The sequence below is a fragment of the Cynocephalus volans genome, chromosome 1 (assembly GCF_027409185.1).
Source record: "Cynocephalus volans isolate mCynVol1 chromosome 1, mCynVol1.pri, whole genome shotgun sequence".
NCBI classification, from domain to species: Eukaryota; Metazoa; Chordata; class Mammalia; order Dermoptera; family Cynocephalidae; genus Cynocephalus; species Cynocephalus volans.
In genome coordinates, this window is record NC_084460.1 from 118,955,496 (window position 1) to 118,975,098 (window position 19,603).

The 19,603-nt window shown below is 34.7% G+C and overlaps 1 protein-coding gene across 1 annotated transcript in view; it reads right to left on the reverse strand.

Annotated features, from left to right (window-relative positions):
* The window catches only part of PIGX (phosphatidylinositol glycan anchor biosynthesis class X), a 23,089-nt gene continuing 3,486 nt past the window's right edge, over positions 1 to 19,603 (reverse strand). The window contains exons 3-6 of the mRNA XM_063107666.1: positions 16,759 to 16,900; positions 4,967 to 5,180; positions 3,070 to 3,170; positions 1 to 409 (exon numbers count right to left, since the gene is read on the reverse strand). Coding sequence (XP_062963736.1) covers positions 266 to 409; positions 3,070 to 3,170; positions 4,967 to 5,180; positions 16,759 to 16,900 — 601 coding nt within the window. The 3' untranslated portion in view covers positions 1 to 265. The remainder of the gene's footprint in view (positions 410 to 3,069; positions 3,171 to 4,966; positions 5,181 to 16,758; positions 16,901 to 19,603) is intronic.

The following is a 19,603-nucleotide window of genomic DNA, read 5'->3' on the forward strand; positions in this document are numbered from 1 at the left end:
ATGAAGATAAAATTCTTCTCACAAAATAAGTATTAATTTAACAGAATTAAGTTTCCTCTATAAGCACTTGATGCTTGAGGATTATCAAGGGTCTACATGAGAGCAGTAAATTTTGAAATTAGCTGACAATGACCCAAAATTTCCTCTGGTAAACATAATTTTAGCCATAAATGAAGACAAAAGACAAAAGTTACAACTTAATTCTAGAAGAATACAATGAATAGGTCTTATTTAGGTTTATAGAAAGCATTTAACTGCATAAAACTTAAAGGGAAAAATGGCCAAATTTGAAAACAGCTGCAAGGATCAAAGTAGAACACAGGATTGTAGTGAGCAGAGTCACAGAACATACTAAAGAGGTATGTTCAGTCAGTCCCACTGGAACCTGTAGAGTCACATTCTTATATACCTATGGAGAGAAAGGGATAGAGAAGTTAGAAACTTTAAAATGCACGTTTTAAGGTGAGAACACCGTTTCTTTGATTTTTAATTTTATTTATTTTCTTTTTTCTTTTACTTGTCTTTCAGTCAATGCTACACTACATGTAACATTATTGTTTGAATGACTCTTGGATCCAGCATTTCATTTAATGTTACAGAATCAGACTCCATTCTCACAATAATTTCTAAATTCTCATTAATTCTGATTTTTTCTACTTTTTCCACAGAGTTTAGTATATTCCTTTTTAAAAAGGTATATTCTAATGTCACCTCTGTAGTCAATATAAACTTTTACTTCCTCTTACAATGTTTCATATTAGAATAAAGAATTCTAAGTTAAAGCCCTAGAGGAAAAACAGTAAAACAACAATAAAACTAAACTACCCATTCATTCCTGTTTTGTGGTTTCTTTCCTCAAACAGATTTTTTAACTAGTGCTTTTTTTTTTTTTTTCTTTGCACCTTGGCCAGTACAGGGATAGAACCCTGGACCTTGGTGTTATTAGCACCATGCTTTAACCAACTAAGCAAAACTGGCCAGCCCTCCAAATAGCTTTTAAAGTTTGTTATTCACTGATTGTGTCCTTTACTATGACTAGCCACCACAGATGTTCTAGTAGGTTCTATTTTCTATTTGGTTTTGAAGATAAAGGGGTTCAATTAGAAACTTTGGGCAATTTTATGGTTTAAAAATAAGTTTAACAAACATTAAAATTTAGCCAACTTGGGAATACTTTCATTTTTGGTTTCTTTTTATAAATAACCTGAACTATAATTTCAAATCTCCCCCCAAAAAAGTGACCAATCCAATCTATAACAAAGTACTATCTGAAAAATCATCTTTCTAAAAATGGCATCTTAAACAAACCTTAGTATAGAACACCACCTTGGTAATGGTCACCTGTTTTTCTGGCATATATAAAGAAGAAATATAACACAAAGTTAAAAAAAAATTTAAAGTGCTTAATTATTACCTCTTACTTCAATTTACATCATCTTAAAGAGAACTGAATTCAAAATGTTTTAATAGGATCCTCACTTATTTTGTAGCAATGCACACTGCTAATTTATAAAACCAATAAACAAACACTAGGCATACTCTTCATTCACATAAAAAAATCAAATGCAATTCTCCAGGAGTATTTTAGAGTTTGAGAAAAAAACCTCAGGTACCATATGGCAATGGCAATCTACTCAAAAGCAATTCTACATTGTAAAAGATATTAGCACAGTTGCCATCTTCTCAACTGTCAGTTCAAAGAAAGTTCTCCAATATGAAATAGCAGTGCTTTGTAGTAAGTCTTCACCATAAGCAGTTGTTTTCTGAGCTAGCTGGTAGACAGACTTCTAAGCAACCACAAGAAATTACTTCAATCTAAATATCTGCAATAATACATATGAACAAATCTACCTATGGTTACCTGTTTGACAATTACAGTGTCTGCTGGTTTAAATTTTAAATTTATCTTATTTTTGTTTCAAACTCATTTGACTCCTTATAAAAGTATACTGTAATAATGATGACACACAGATTGTGCCATTCAACCAAAGAAAACAGGCCTTAAAGAGAATTAGGCATACTGGCCAAATGCTGGAAAAAAAGAATTAAGAACAAAGAAAAACACAAATAGTAATACTGTACTATAAGCACCAGTTAAAAGGAAGTGCATAACAGAGGAACAAAAGGAAAAGAAAAAAAAGTGGAAAGAGATACACTGTACAAAGACAGCACTCTGAAGAGAGAAAAGAAGTGGACTATGTTAACTAGAGGTTGAACAGAAAATTGTAAACTTCTAAGACAGAGCCAGTGCTAATGAAGTATTAATACTATACCCAATAACTGAAAACAAGTTAGGGAGGTCAAACTGTAAAAATGGACTGAAACAGCCTAGATTTAAATATAAAATAGCAAGGGCCAGCCTTTGGCTCACTTGGGAGAGTGTGGTACTGATAACACCAAGGCCACAGGTTCTGATCCCTATATAGGGATGGCCAGTTAGCTCACATGGGAGAGCGTGGTGCTGACAACACCAATTCAAGGGTTAAGATCTCCTTACTGGTCATCTTGGGAAAAAAAAAAAAAAAATATATATATATATATATATATATATATATATATATATATATATATAAAATAGCAATACGACTGTCTAGAAACTTTATCATAGTTGAAAGGATACTACTTGGAGTTTTATTTTCCTTTTTTTACTTGCTCTGTGTAATAGAATAAAGTTAACTAATTAATTTTATTGTTCAAAAATTAATGGAAAGTTCTAAGTAAAAATAAAGTTTTATTGACAAAGGAAAACCAGATGAACATGCCACTGTTTTTCTTTGCCATTTCACATCTTTAAAAAACTTAACAGCACATCTTTAAAACTTAAACTCTGGACCAATGAAGCATGGGACTAACCCTAAATCTCCAGCCAAAAATTAAATGATTCTATGACTTTACCCAAATTATGAAATACTGTTGCCATCAGTAGCAAAGAAACAACATTCAAAACAAACAAACAAAACACAGCTTTCTATGTTAGAACAACAAAATGCTAATCCCTTAAATGTGGCAGAAACATTATAGTTTTAAATGAGGCAGCAAATCTAAAAACAACATAAAACATTAATTTACCAATTTATACTTCACATTGTTCCACTGGCAGATATTCTTATTCTTCCAAGCACAAGGAGCTGCCACTTCTGACTGACCCCAGCATTTCAAAATTGGGAACTCTGAGAAAGTGGTAGAACATGATGTTAGAAAACTTGTTTTGTATTCAAGGTTAGGCTTGTATCGAACCTCAACAGAAGTCTTTCATGTTGGGATATGAGTATTCACTTTAATACACTATGTATATGATTTGGACCCATCTATCACATGCTGTTATTTTAGTATACTTTTTTATGTGGATGCTAAAAAATTATAAAATTACAAAGGTATCAGAGCAGTTGAACATGACTTCTTTAACAAATTCCATTACACTCAAACTAGGGGCCACTCTTTTAAAAATTTAATGTAAACTTTTTTGTGTGTGTGAAGTATAATGTACATTCAGAAAAGTAAACAAATCCTAAGTGTACAACTTGATAAATCTACATATGAAACAAACCCATATAAAGAGCACTAGGGCTGGCTGGTTATTCAGTTGGGAGAGACTGATACTATAACACCAAGGTCAAGGTTTCAGATCCCCATACCAGCCAGTCACCAAAAACCAAAAACAAAACAACAAAAAAAGCACTCAGATCAAAAAACAATGCCAGAACCCCCAATGTTCTTTCAGAAGGGACACTTTTTCAAACTTCATTTAGGGTAAGTAAAAGATACCATTAATAGAAATAGAAAACGAGGTTGAATGAACAAAGCTAAGACAGCTGAACAATTTAATTTTCTCATAATGAAAGGTATGATGGTCCACTGTGTCTATGTCTGGGGGGAAAAAAAGAAAGGTATGGTGGTAGCAAATGTATGATTAAAATTTTCTTATCTGCTAGTTTTTAGTAACAGTGCTTCTAGCTTTTGTATACATTTTAAGTCAGCCCAAATTTGGAGATATGAAGAACCAAAATCTGAACAGAGCCTCTTAAATGAAAGAAAAGTCTTGATTCTGGGAAGAATGCAAACAGCAAAAGCATAGTTCTTTAATTTATGCAAATACCACATAAAAACAGAAAGAACAATTACACAACAAAACCGAAAACTCATGTACAAAATCTACAACAAAACTAGGTGATAAAGTATACCCTCAAACACCAAAATACATGCAAGTGGAAAAAAAGCACCAAAAGCCACAAAGTCCTTCAATATGCAGCAAAGGGACAATGTGGATCAATGGCTGCAAAGAGAAACAAAACCAGATATTATACATCTAAGAACACAGCACCACCTATAGCTTTGTCAAAGGAATCAAACCTTAATCTGAACATACCTCTGGAGCTAGCGGTTAATTTGCAGGAAATAAAAAAGTCAGAGAAAAATGATGAACTGTATCATGAGTACAATCAGTAAAAACCCCATTATGAGAAACTCTACAGATCAAATGGTCCAGGTTCTTTCAACAGACTAGTTTGGAAGACAAAGGGATGGGGGTAAACTCGTAAATTACGAGACTTAATGGAAATAACGGATTTTTTTTTCAATGGACCAGACTAAGCTATAGTGTCTAAGAATGTCCATTTGGGCGATAAAAGCATAAAGAAACCTAAGGAAGTGATTAAAAGTCACGACAGTGAGTTAGTCTTAGAGGGAAGGAGGATGCTATGATTGAGACAGAAAACATAGAGTTGCTGCTAACATGGCTAGCAAAGTTCTGTTTCTTGACCTGGTTAGTAATTACAAGATTTGCCTTATAATAACTCACAAAAGTATATATTTGTGTAGTTTCTCAATATCTGTGCTTTCTTTTACAATCAAAAAGCTAAAAACAAAGAAAAAGAAACATATTTTTTGCCATCCGTCCTTGACTGCAGATTTGTCATCATACCTTTATTCTTATTTTCAACCCTCACAAAAGACTTGCAAACCTCACCTTGGTCACAATGCATCAATAAATCTGGCTTATTGACCACAATAAGGGTTTCTCCATCTTTACTATGTGGTCGATGATAGCGGTAGTGCACAGGAAAAAAGGCTTGAAAACAATCAATGCACTGTGAATCTTGTCTGGCATAAATGAGAACTTCAGATTCCTTGGACAAATAGTTAGGGGCTTCTATATTAAAATTTTCTGAAACCATCATTGCCTGTCAAAAAGAAAACAAATATTAATCAAGAAGAAATAAATGAGGAAGATTAAAAAAACAAAAATAAAACCAGAAGATTGCTGTACAGACACACAGAAGTGTCAAATTTACACCATTTATAAACAATTTTTACTTCCCTTTCATCCTCAATTTTAAGTAGAAAACACAGGATATGATCTGTGTCTAATAAAAGTTTGCTTACTAAAAAGTAAACTAAAGAAATTATACTCTAGGGTGACAAATTTTCCCATAAAATTTATTTCTGTGAAATTTCCTTATGAAGCTCTGTTTAAGTAACAAAACAGGTACCAAGAAAAAAGAAATTTTGTGAATAAATATAGTATTATTCAATAAGTATGAAAACTACTATGACAAAAACAGTTAAACCTGTACTGGGTTAAAATGATTGGTATCATTCTGGTAATTTCCTGTTCTTCAGAGAAGCAAGTAAGATTGTAGTGAGTAAGACAGAGCACTGTGGTCAGGAAGTTAAAGAAAAGGTCAGCACCCTTTCTACAGCAGGTATAAAAAGTTAATGGAAAAACTGGTAAATGATTTTTTAAAGAAATGGTAAAAACCATTTTAACATAAGTATTCTAAACATATACCCAATTCGTTTTACTTCATGTTCCCGCCCTAGTTTCTCTTGCATTCATTCTCCTATTTGTCTATTCCACACTTTTTCTCTAGCGCTCCTCAGAAGTCCAAATTCTCCTCTTCCATGATTTCTCTCAAAGACCAGGGTTCTTGTGAGCCTCTGGAATTAAAAGGGAGATATCTTTTCCAACTGGCTCACCCACCTTTCTCAAGGCCTGTGTTCTCTGCTCAGTACTGACTGGGAATGGTCTGTTCCTGACCCTGGCTATTGCTGAGCCTGTGATTACGCACCGCTTGCCACCCTACTCACAGTTTCAATACAGTATGGCATTCTTCCTCCCCTTCGTCATCAAGTTTTACTTTGAGCGAATTATTTTAGTCACTGTAACCAGATGGTAGCGTTGTCCATTAAAACTCACACACATACACACACACAGAGCCTTTTTCTCCCTCTACTCTTTCATCTTCAAAACAAAAAATATTCTATTATCTACATCTCCCCCTATAGTTAGGACCTCTCTTCTTCTCTCCATTTAAGAGCACAATATGCTGATAACTTGTTCATACTCTGTCTTTTTTTTTTTATAAAGATGACCAGTAAGGGGATCTTAACCCTTGACTTGGTGTTGTCATCTCCACGCTCTCCCAAGTGAGCCACGGGCCGGCCCCTCTACTCTGTCTTTAATTCTTGTCTCCAGTTCTCACTGTAACCCATCCAATCAAGCTTTCACACCTACTGTTCCAGACACTTTCTTTTCAGAGTCTTTAGTGACCTCCCCATTTCTAAATCTAATATTTAATGTTCTGTACTCATTTTTTCTCTCCCGTTAGCAACATGTTGAACACTTGATCACTCCACCTTCTTTTTCTTGGCTTTGAGGGCATCCTACCAACCTTTAAAAATCTATTTGTTGTGAGTTTCTTGTTGCCTCCATGAGCATTTCACATTTTTCTCTGCTGGTGTTTCCTGAACTCCCCTTTCTCTGAATGTGGGAGTGTCCCACAGCTTAGTCCTTATGCCTCATCTCATCTCTGCCTACACTGACTGCCTTTCCTTGTTGTCTCATCTCATGGCTTTAGACACCACATACATGCCTCCATTTCCCCTGCAGACCTCTCCATTGAATTCTAAGAATCCTGTGTCCAGTTGTCTCCTGGACATTTCTGCTGGGATGTCAAACAGCATCTCCACATTCATATGTCCAAAAGTGACTTCCTGAGCCCCCCAAATCATGTTCCCCCTGCAGTCCTCCACATCTCAGGTAAGGGCAACCCTTTAGGACTTAGATCACCATCTCAGCATGTACTTAAAGTATGTGAGATATTTTGTTTGTGACAGTTTTAATTTTTAAGACGAAGAAAAAATTAGATGTTTACTTAAACAGATAAGGGAATACACGGTTTTTAAAATTGTATTAAAGTGTGGGAGAGAAATGTTGGAAGGCCTTGCCCTACCCGATCTGCTTCCCCAGTACCTCTGACCTCATCTCCTCACTTACTCTGCCTCAGCCATGCAAGCCTCTGTCCTTTTCCTGGGGCCAAGGTTGATGCTGCTGCATGGCCTTCACTGGGGCTGTCCCTCTGTCTAGAACTCTCAGGCCCTTCAGCTGCAGGTGGCAGACACCCTTCCTTCTTTGTGTCTTTGTTCTGATATCACCTTCTCAGTAGAGACTTCTGTGACCCCCTCTCCCCCATTAACATACCAGCCACACCCTCACCCCCACCTCTGGTCCATATTGCCTGCTCTGTTTCTCTCTGCTCCCTCCTCTTCCACTGTCTGCATACTGGTGACAACAAGACCCCAAAGGGACAGCAGAGACAGAAGCTGGGAGGTGTGCTGGGCTCCTCCCCCCATGTTAGATAGGAAAAAAGTTTCCTCCTACTGCACTCTCAACAAAACACAGAACATTTAAAAAAAGAAAAAAAAAAATTCTATCCCAAAAGTGAAAGTGCACACGTGGCAGAAATTAGTCCTGAGTTATAATGTGTATGTGTATTAATTATCCATATGTATCCATATATACATACATATTTATGTGTACACACATATGAATACCAACAGGCATTATGTACATAATCTACGTGTGTATGTATGGATGTATACATACATACATTCTCTTTAGATTCTCTATGCTAAGTTCTGACATACCTTAGAGAAAAAACCAGCATTAACTCCTTCCCATCACAGCAAGCATCCTAATTTTCCTATTTGACAGTGACACCAACTGCTATATATTTTTTCATCTGTTATTCCTTCTCTATTAATCACAGGAGTAACAGAATTTATTGACAAAGGTCAAGGAATTATATAATCTTATGAGTCATAAGGGATCTCAGAAATGATAAGATTAAACCACTGTCCCAGTGAAGGTATTTTTCAGGTATCCAGACACTGCTTGAATACTTTCAGTGACTGGAAGAGAGATCATTACTTTGACAGCCCCATCTCATTCTATCTACTGCTAAAGGTTACTTCTTTTTCCTGAGTAGAAACTTTATGTACTGGCCTACAACATTCACCAGTTGTTCTTGCTTAAAATGTCTGCAATAAATCTGTTTCTTATTCCTCTAAGGGTACTTCAAACAGTCTTCTCCTCTCCAGGGAAATATTCACAGTACTCTTGGTTTCTCATGACATGGTTTCCAAACCATGCATCATATTAATTGCCTTTTGAAATACTCATAGAGTAGCAATATAAACTTCTTTGCCTAATATTAATGAGCCAATATTGATACATTATTAGGAATTAAAGTCTATAGTTTACATTAGGGTTCACTCACTTTTTATTAGAGTTCAACTTTTCATGTTGTACATTCTAAAGATTTTGACAAATGCAAAAATGACATGTATCCACCAACAGTATCATACAGAATAGTTTTACTAACCTAAAAATCCTATTTATCCCTATATTTTTCATTTGAACTTTCGCAGAAAACTTTAAGTAACTCCCATCCTATTTTTCAAGGGCTTTGGATTTATCTTTATTAATTTCATATTTCTGGCTGTAATCCATTTTTTATAGGTTCTTGAGATTTTGTTAAAATCTTAATCTGTCAACCAATAGCTATGTATCATTTACAAATTTGATAACCTAATAGGGGCCAGGTATTTCACTAAGTGGCTTATATACATTATCTCCTTTAGTTTTCACAAGAACCCTTTCAGGTAGGAAATATTAGCCCTATTATGTAAATGACCAAAGTATCAGAGTAATTAAACAATACAGCTAGTAAGTAAAGGAGACAAGATTCAAAGCCAGGTCAAACTGACTCCACTATTCAATTGGGTTAAATAATATGAGGGTACTTCAAAACGTTCGTGGAAAAATAGAATTATGAATCCTTCCACGGACTGTTTGAAGTATCCTTGTATAAAATAGCCAGTATTTGACCAGTTGAAAATTAAACATAAGTAAAACTGACGTAAAGTATATTCCTGATTGTGCTATTTAAATTTATGATGGCACTGTGATCTTCAATATCTCTAATTATTGAGCTCTTTTGTTTATTATGTTTTTTCACTGTTTAGTTTTGCCATAGAAACAAAAATATGGTAACTTCTAAAAAATTGAGAATACTTTTTTATATGTATTTAAACTGAGGTATAATGATGAGGCAGTCAGAAACAGTGATTTTGGCCTACAGCAAGGGCTCTGATGGCAAAAGGGTTATTTGGTGACGGTTCAAAAAATTTCACTTCAGGTACTGAATCTCAAAAATGAGTCTTACGTGGGACTTTTTTTGGAAGTGATGAAAATATTCTGAAATTAGATAGCGGTGATAGCTGCACAATTTTGTGAATGTACTAAAAACTACTAAATTGTACACTTCAAAAGGGTAAATTTTATAAGTAAATTATATCTCAATTTTAAAAATGAGAATAACTATTTTTTCAAATGAGCCTCAGTGGAGACCCAAATCTATTTTAGACCAAGATCAATTCAGAACCAGCAGAAGCTAACCCACAAACAAAAATTTGATGTCTTGGAACAGACTTAAGGAGTTTCAGCTATGAGTTTCTTGAAACCTAGTTACAATAGGGAAGGTGAAAAAATTGTACAAGTCAGTACTACACCAACTGACAGGCAATCAAAAACTCAGACGGTTGGAGGTGCACACATCATTTTAGATTTAAAAGAACAGAGAAACATTTTTGAAGAGAATCATAACCTGACAAACAAAAGCGATCTGGACAATGGCTAGACGTTGGTGAAATCACCCAAATATGTGCCATACCTATCACTGCAACCCCTAAAAGTCCAGTGACTATATGCTAATCTGAAAAAATCATAATTCACTGTTCCATTTTGCCACAGATAAAATAGCAATAGCATATTATCAAGAAATTGAAATTGTGCATCAGAAATTAATCCAAAAACAACCTGCGTTGGTTAACAGACATGGACCTATACTTTTTCACGAAACACTCAACTACACGTTACAAAAAACCACAGTGAAGTTAAATGAATTAAGCTATGAAGTTTTGCCACATCTATAATATTCACCAGATCCTTCTCCCATGGAGTAGAGCTCTTTTAAAAACCAAAGCATTCCCCAATTAACACATAGTAATTGGTGCCTTTGAACAATTTATATAGTCTAAAAATGTAAAATTTTATAAAAATGAAATGTATAACATAATACTTTTCTCACACTAGGAGGTTAATTCTAACAGTACATATTTTTTAATGATCAGTGTGGCTAGAGATTTATCGATTTTATTCATCTCAAACAAACAGTTTTTGGTTTCACGGTTTTCTCTATTTGTGTTTCTGTTTTCTATTTCATTGATTTCCATTATGATCTTTATTTCTAGTCTTCTACTTTGGTTTCACTTATTCTTCATCTAGTTTCTTAAGGAGGTGTAGCTGAGTTAGTTGAGGTCACAGACTGGAAACCTTTCTTCTTTCTAATACAGGCATTTAATGCTACAAATTTCCTCCTAGGTAGCATCCCACTAATTCTGATATGTTGTGTTTTCATTTTCATTCAGTTCAAAATAGTTTATTTCCCTTTGATTTCTTTTTTAACCATGAATCACTTAGAAGTAAGTTATTTAGCCCCCAAATATTTGAGGCTTTCCCAGAGATCTTTCCATTATTGATTTCTAATTCAATTCTATAGTGGTCAAAGAACACACTTTGCAAACCTTGAATTCTTCTAAATTTCTTGGGACTTGTTTGAAGGCCTGGAATATAATCTTGGTTAATGTTCTATATACACCTGAAAACAATGTGTATTCTAATGTTACTGGGTGGAGTGTTTGACAAATGCCAATTAGGTCAGGTTGGTTGATAGTTTTATTAAAATCTTTTATATCTTTATCAATTTTCTGTCTACTTGTTTTATCAATTATTGAGAGAGGGTATTGAAATCTCCAATTATAATTGCGGATTTGACTATTTCACCTTGCAGTTCTACCAGCTTTTACTTCATGCATTTTGAAGCTTTGTTATTAGGTGTATAAATGTTTAGGATTGTTATTTCCTTCTGATGAATTGATCCCATTATCAAAATAACCTTCTTTAGCTCTGGTAATAATCTTTGCTCCAAAATCCACTTTGCCTGATATTACTATAGCCACTCTAGCTTTCTTTTGATCAACGTGAGCCTATCTTTTTCTACCCCTTTACTTTTGTGGCCTTAAATTTAAAGTATGTTTCTTGTAAGATTTGGGTCTTGCTTTCTTATCCAACTTGATAATCTCTCTCTTTTATTGGGACTATTTAGGCATTTACACTTTACAGGACTATTGATATGGTTAAATCTATCATGTTGTTATTTGTTCTCTACTTATAACATCTGTTCTTTGTTCCCTTTACCCTCTTTTTCAGCCTTATTTTGGATTAACTGAATTTTTAAAAATAATTCCATCTTATCTGTTTTGCTGGCATATTAGCTGTTATTTTTGTGGTTGCTTTAGGGTTTACATCTTTAACATATCCCAGTCTGTCTTCCAGTGATATTAAACTACTTCACGTTTAGTTTAACAATATTACAAAAGTATACTTCCAATCTTCCCCCCCTAATTGTTGTGATATTTCTGTCACACATTTTACTTTTAGATGTGGTATAAATGCTATACTACACTGTTACTTTTGTCAATTATCTTGTGAAGAGATTTAAATAATAAGGGAAAAAAGTCTCATATATTCACTCACGTAGTTACCATCTGAAGTGCTCTCCTCCCCTTGGAGTGGAGGCTGGCATCATTTTCCTTCTGCCTAAAGGACTTCCCCTCAACATTTCTTATAGTGGAAGTCCGTTGGTTATGAGTTCTTTCAGCTTTGTATATCTAAAAATGTCTTCATTTCACCTTTACTTTGGAAGATATTTTCATTGGATACAGAATTTTTGAAATTCTGTATCCAATGAAAAAACTCAGGTTTTTCTTTTAATGCTTTAAAGATGTTGCTGCACTGTCTTCTTGTTTGCATTATTTCTGACAAGAAATCTGTCGTTATTACTTTATTCCTATGTATATAACATTTTTCCCCCTTACTGCTTTTAAGATTTTCTTTATCATATTTACTGTCAATGTATTTTATTTTCATTTAACATTTTTACTTATTACTAGCATATCCATTCTTACAAATCGTGATATTTCTTTATGCCCTTTGCCTGACCTCTCACTTCCCAAACCCTCTCTCCCCCTCCCCACCATCTCTAGTATCCTTAGGTTTGCTCTCTCCTTCTGAAAGTTCAACGTATTGTGTGGTCTTTTCTTTCTTTCGTTGCTTCATTCCTTCCTTCTTCCCTCCTTCCCTCACTTCCTCCTGTCCTTCCTTCCTAGCAACTAGTTATGAGTGAAAACAATAAGTTTTTGCTATGATGGATATGCTAATTACCCTGATTTGATCAACACATGCTGTATACATGTGTTGAAATATAACTGTGTACCCCATATATATATACAATTAATATTTGTCAATTTAAAGAAAATTATAAAGATAAGGTCTGTATTTTCTTCTGTATGCTATAAAATAAAAGATATTATCATTATTTTAAACAATTTAATTATCATGTACCTTTGTGTAGTTTCCTTAATGTTTCTTGTACTTGAATATTTTACTATATGGGTTTATAATGATCAAATTTGGATATTTTTCAGCCATTATTTCTTCAAATACTTTTTTCCATTTCCACCTCTATCTTCACTCCTTGGAGACTACAATTACACGTGTGGCAGGCCACTTGAAGATGGTACACAGTTCGCTAATGCTCCATTCACCTTTTTAATTTGCTTTTTATCTGTTTTACATTTCTGGTAGTTTCTATTTCCATGTCATCAAGTTCATTAATCTTTTCTTCTGCAACGTTTGAGCTGCCCTTAATCTCAATAAGAGATTTTTTTCATCTCATGCACTACAGTCTTCATCTTCAGAAGTTCAATTAGGGCTGGCCGGTTAGCTCAGTTGGTTAGAACACAATGTTATTATACCAAGGTCAAGGGTGTGGATCACGGTACTGCCTAGCTGCCAACAACAACAATAAAAAGTTCAATGCTGGCCTTTCTTATATTTTCCATGTCTCTACTTGGCTTTTTGAAATATGAAATACAGTTACTAAACTGTTTTAATAGCCTGTGAATTCTAACATCTGGGTTGGTTCTAGATTGGTTTTTAATTGATTCATTTATCTCCTCCTTATAGATCAAATTTTAGCACATCCTTACATACCTGCTAACTCTTTATTAGAGTCAAGATATTGTGAATTTGATCTTGTTCAGTGCAAAATATTTCTGGATTCCTATAAATATTCTTTTTATTTATTTATTTATTTATTTTTGGTGGCTGGCAAGAATAGGGATCTAAACCCTTGACCTTGGTGTTACAAAACTGTGCTCTAACCAACCAGCCCTAAACAGTCTTGAGCTTTGTTTGGGATTCAGTTAAGTTAATAAGAATGGTTTTGTTGAATGTCTAACTTTTAAGATTTGTTATGCAGGACTGAAGCTAAGTTCAGTTTGGGGTTAAGTATTCTCCACTGCTGAGTGAAAGCTCTTACGTTTACTCTATCCACTGCCCAATAAATTATGAGGCATTTCTCATTCGGGTTGGTAGGAAGAGTCACTACCCCTGATTCTGTGTGAGTGTGAGACACCATTACGTCTAATTTTGTCAGATGACTCTTTCCCTGGCATCAGGTAGTTTCCTCACATACATGTATTAACCAATACTCAGCTACATACTTGAGGTGAACCTTCTACGGTTCTCTGGAATTCTGAGCTCGTGCAGTTCTCTCCTCTGTAGTACACCATCATGTGAATTCTAGTGATCTTGGTCTCCCCAGAATCTCACCTTTATCTCCTCAACTCAAGAAGTCTGCTAGGCTCTGCTTGGGTTCTTCCTTCTTGCACTACAGCCTGAAAACTGTCTCAAGGAATTAAGCTGGAACAATCATAGGGCTTACTTTGTTTATTTCTCTTCTCGCAGATATCAGTGCTCTTCATTGCCTGATAAGTAATGACTTTTTTCATTATTTAATATATTTTGTCTACTTCTTGGTTGTTTCAAGTGAGAGCCTAAATCTGTTCCCTATTCCCCAACTTGTCCAGAAGCTGAAGTCTTAATATCACATATTTTAATTGAGTAAACCTTATGGTTTCAGAAACACAGTGTTTCCATTATGACCTACAAAACATCAATTTCATGTTTCAATCTAATATTATACTGTTTTCAAAGAATATGAGAGACTCTTGGTTAAAAATATCTATCTAATAACCGTACTTAAAAATACAATGAAGTTGATTTGATGTGCCTTATCCTTAGTGAACCTACTTAAGGCTTGTGTTTATTTTTAAGCAGCTCACAAACCGACACAAACTCCTTACAAAGCATTTTGTTATGACACCACCCATTTCATTTGGACCCATGGTTCTATTTGCTGCAGGCAAAAATTTTATCTCCTCGAACAGTCAAGATCTTAATCCAGGTATATTATATCAATCAATCCTTACACATAAAGTCTCTTCTACCCAATTAATCTCATCATATAATACCACTTCTCATGACAAAGTTTCTGTACACGAGGAATTGGGCCATAATCTCAACTCAGCTAGGCAGAAGGAAACAGTATCTGATATATCAGGAAATCAACTTCTAGTTATCTACATGTCACAAGTGTGACATCCAGAAATTTCCAAAATAAAAAAGTAAATACATTTAAAGGGCTTATAAATAGGGATTAGAAGCTTGTGAAGCAGAAAATAAAGATAAAGAGAAACTTGTCAATCTATAGTGACACTCTTTACTTACCCTCATTTCTTGTAAAAGTCAACCTGCAAACATCCAAATCTCATCCTGACCAAAGCTGTGGGCATCTGACTTCCTTTTTTTGGGGGGGGGGGTGGTGGCTGGCCATTACAGGGATCCGAACCCTTGACCTTGGTGTTATAAGGCTGTGCTCTAACCAACTGCATATGACTTCTTTTTGGGAACCCCTATCCAGATAAAATTCCATTTTCTTAGAACATGTTGGGTGATTTTATGAAGTAGGTTTAAATATAAATCCAATCTATATATTACAAGCCAAGAACTGTGTTCAAATTTGGAAACTATTATTTTAAATTTGAAAAGCCTCACTTAGAATTCATAATTCATGTTCAAACACGTCTGATTCAGGATAAAATATAAACATGTGCTGTTAACAATCTCTTATGGATTTTACTGTTTTGCCTTCAAATAAAGACTTTTTTTTAAGAGACAAAACATTTTCATAATTCAGCAAAGAAACAAATAAGGCCCTTCAGGGTGTGTATGTACATCTAAACTGCCATATATACACAAAAAACCTGAGAACACACCAAGAAACTTGGTGATTGCGGGTTGAGATGGGGGAAGCTTATCATCATATACCTTTGTATATCTCCTGAATTTTGAACAATGAAAATGTAATTACCTAGCCAAAAAAAATTACATAGGTAAAGGAATTGGTGTAAACCATAATTAGAAATAAACTGCCACCATGAATGACTACATATGTATCTATTGCACGTTTTTAAAAATTCATATGTAGATTATAATCATATGAACTAAGATAAGAGTGTTTCCCAAAATTTCTTTCTTTCTTTCTTTCTTTGCAGCTGGCTGTTACGGGGATCCAAACCCATAACATTGGTGTTATAAAGCTGCACTCTAACCAACTGAGCAAACCAGCCAGCCCCCAAAACTTCTTAATAGGAATCATCTGGGTTGTCAAAAACAGATTTGGGGGTCCAACCTAGATCTACTCAATCAGGATTTCCCAGGAAGACCAAAATCAGTACAAAAAGTGCCCCCTGGTGATTCTTATTAAAGTTGGGGAAACCCTTAACTAAGGGGTAAGATTCATGTCTGTGAAGAGCAACAACTTTGCAATTAGTCAACCCTGGATTCGCCTCTTGGCTATACCATTTATCTATATGATCTCAGATAAGTTACTTGGCTTCTTTGTGCCTCAGTTTCCTTATCCTGGAGATAATACCTCCAGGATTGTAATAAAGATTAATTTATGTAAAGGGTGTGGAACACAATCTTTCTTTAATGCTTAATTTTACCTTGCTTCCTTAAAAAAAAAAAAAAAAAATGAAGATATCTGGCATGTAAATATCTAGTAAATATTAGTTTCCTTACCTCCCATAACCAAATCATACAGATGGTGGGGTATATGTCTATCTAACTTAAAGTTGTTATTGAAATGCTATTGATCAATCATTAACCTTCAAGACATAGAGACACACATAATTTTCTTAGTCACTAAACTATGAACAATCCTGCAAAAAGTATTTAACAAGCTCAGATTAGTTGGCTTATTCCTGACAGGTATCACTCACCTGTTGAAGAATATTATTCCCATCCTATTTCTAAAAATGTCACGTTACACACTTCAACAAAACTGAAAAAAAGGACTACAGTGTTGTCTTATCTATTATTTTGCCTTAATACAAATTATGGCATCCTTAAATTAATTTCTCTAAAAAAAGAATTCCTAATAGCTGTACCTCTGTTATGTTTCTCTCTAGTAATGAAGTCAATTCATATGGATCCACAAAAAGTCCTGTTGGGATGTTCTGTTTAATTAAGAGTCGGCAGGTCTGTAAGGCCTCAATGCTTTCTCCAAATTTCACTTTTATTAAAAGATCTCTGTAAGACAAGCACATATAACATAAATCTCTTCATTTAACTGTTAAATGATATAGCAGCACACTATATTCATATTAGCAGAAATACTATATTTCAAATTCATTTTCCAAAAGTAGATTATAAAGACAAATGAAGTATACCATGTTCAGAATCACTCATTAGATCTTTCATAATCCATGTCATTAGCCACAGTATAACATTAGTGTGAAAATAGACAAAGATCTATAAGAGCAGACTATCCCATCAATTTGTGAGGAAAAAATTAATTTTGTTAGTACCCCAACTGAAGAGGAATGACTCTTAAAAGAAATGATAGCCAACACCAAAGACATGGCCATTGGTTCAGTTTACACAATATTTACTGAAAAACTAAAGTTGAGCCAAAAAGCTAGCTTCCACTCAATGGCTTCCAAAACTGTTGTGCCCAGATCAGCTGCAGACAAAAGCAAACCTTTCAATGGAAATGCTTAACAAGCAGGATCAAGATCCTGAAGTATTTCTTCAACGAATTGTAAGAGGAAATGAAACAAAACTTTACCAGTACAATCCTGAAGACAATGCACAACCTAAGCAATGGCTACCAAGGGGTGAAAATGCTCTAGTCAAAACAAAAGCAGACCAGTCAAGAGCAAAGGTTACAGCAACAATTTTTCAGGATGCTCAGGGCATTTTGCTTGTTGACTTTCTGGAGGGCTAAAGAACAATAACATTTGCTTATTATGAGACTGTTTACAGAAAGTTAGCCAAAGCATTAGTGGAAAAATGCCCAGGAATGCTTCACCAGAGACTCCTTCTCCACCACAACAATGCTCTTGCTCATTCCTCTCACCAAATGAGAAATTTTGCAAGAGTTTCAACAAAAAGTCATTAGACATCCACCTTACAGTTCCGATTTGGCTCCTTTTGACTTCTTTTTGTTCCCTAATCTTAAAAAAAAAATCTTTAAAGGGCACCTATTTTTTTTTCAATTAATAAAGTAAAAAAGATTGACATGGTTAAATTCCCAGGACCCGCAGTTCTTTAGGGATGGACTAAATGATTGGTACCATTGCTACAAAAGTGTTTTGAACTTGATGGAGCTTTTGTTGAGAAATAAAGTTTATATTTTTTATTTTTATCTTTTGATTACATTTTTACACAAACTTTTTGAAGTTCCATTGTATTTGTAATAAATTCACGCTAGTTCCCAGAGACCACCATTTCTTCTTCTGTATTCACAAACCATTATTTTAATAATCTGGTCTAGAATTTTTTTTTTTAAAGATGACTGGCAAGGGGAACTTAACCCTTGACTTGGTGTTGTCAGCACCACGCTCTCCCAAGTGAGCTAACCAGCCATCCCTATATAGGGATCCAAACCCATGGCCTTGGTGTTATCAGCACCACACTCTCCCAAGTGAGCCACAGGCTGGCCCCTTGCTCTAGAATTTTGCCCAGAATCTATATCAAGCTCACTACTCTATAGCTCTCCCAGATTATTCAAAGATTGCAAACATTAGTTCAGCAATCATTAAGCAAGTTCTCCTACTGCTATGAGATATAGTTCATCAGTAAGGGGGAAACCTTGAACTTATTCACTATAGCTAGGCATTTTTGTATAACTCCCTTAAACCTTCTGCATTTCAGTTCCCTACTATCAATACACTTGGCCCTTTCCAGAGTGGAAGTAATTCTTCTTGAATAAGACAGAAATACAAGAAGCTAAGGAATTCAACTTTCTATAATCTGTTAATCCTTCCTGTAGCAGCAAGACTACACCTATACTAAACATAACTAAAAAGCCTTTTTTAAAAAAATTATTACTGGCATTTTCTGAAGGTCTCAGACAACTTTGGGATTTCTATTTTCTGAAGCTATTCTTATGGGTTCTGTCACTCTTTATCCTTGGTTTTATGTCCTGCCTTAATTCTTCAATATCTGCTATTGGACAATTACAACTGCCATCACAGTAGCCTCTTCAGGCACTTCTTTCTTCCTTATTAGAATCATTTATGATCGCACTGCCAAGTTTGCATTATTTAGTATCTCCCATTCCTCTTGAAATTCAGGCCATGAGAATAGTTTTATACATCCCAATTACTGTTATGTACTTGCCATAACTACCCTGATATTGCTTAAAATGTGTCTGGAATTCCACTAACACTTTCAGAAGTGCCTTTCTACAATATTCCCCACCCCCCAATCAGTTTTATTACTTTACAGTCACATCTCCTCTTTGACTAAAACTATATTGCCTAGCTTGATCGCCTATCTCAATATTAATAATAATAGCTAACATTTCCTAAGTATTTACTTTGTGACATGCACTGTGTTAAGGTGTTTTCCATATATTCTCTGATTTAATCCTCACAACACTAATGAGGAAATATTATCATTACCCAGTTTTACTGATAAGGTAGCAAAGACTTAAGTAACTTGCCTAAGGCCACATATATATTAAGTAAAAGACCTACATTTTGAGCTCAAGTCTGTCTGAGTAAAAAAAAAAAAAAATCCTCCTGTTATAACTCTTAGCCACTCATATGGTAGGCTAACACTGGAGAGGAGAGTGAGATGTTTTAGTTTAAGGTGACTATAAAATGAAAATGACTTTAAACATAAATGTATGAGAATTTATATATCAAATATCTGAGAATCACTTCAAAATAACCACCATTAGAAGCTCTAAAGTTTTGGGTAGTTTTCTTATGGAACAGTTTCCAT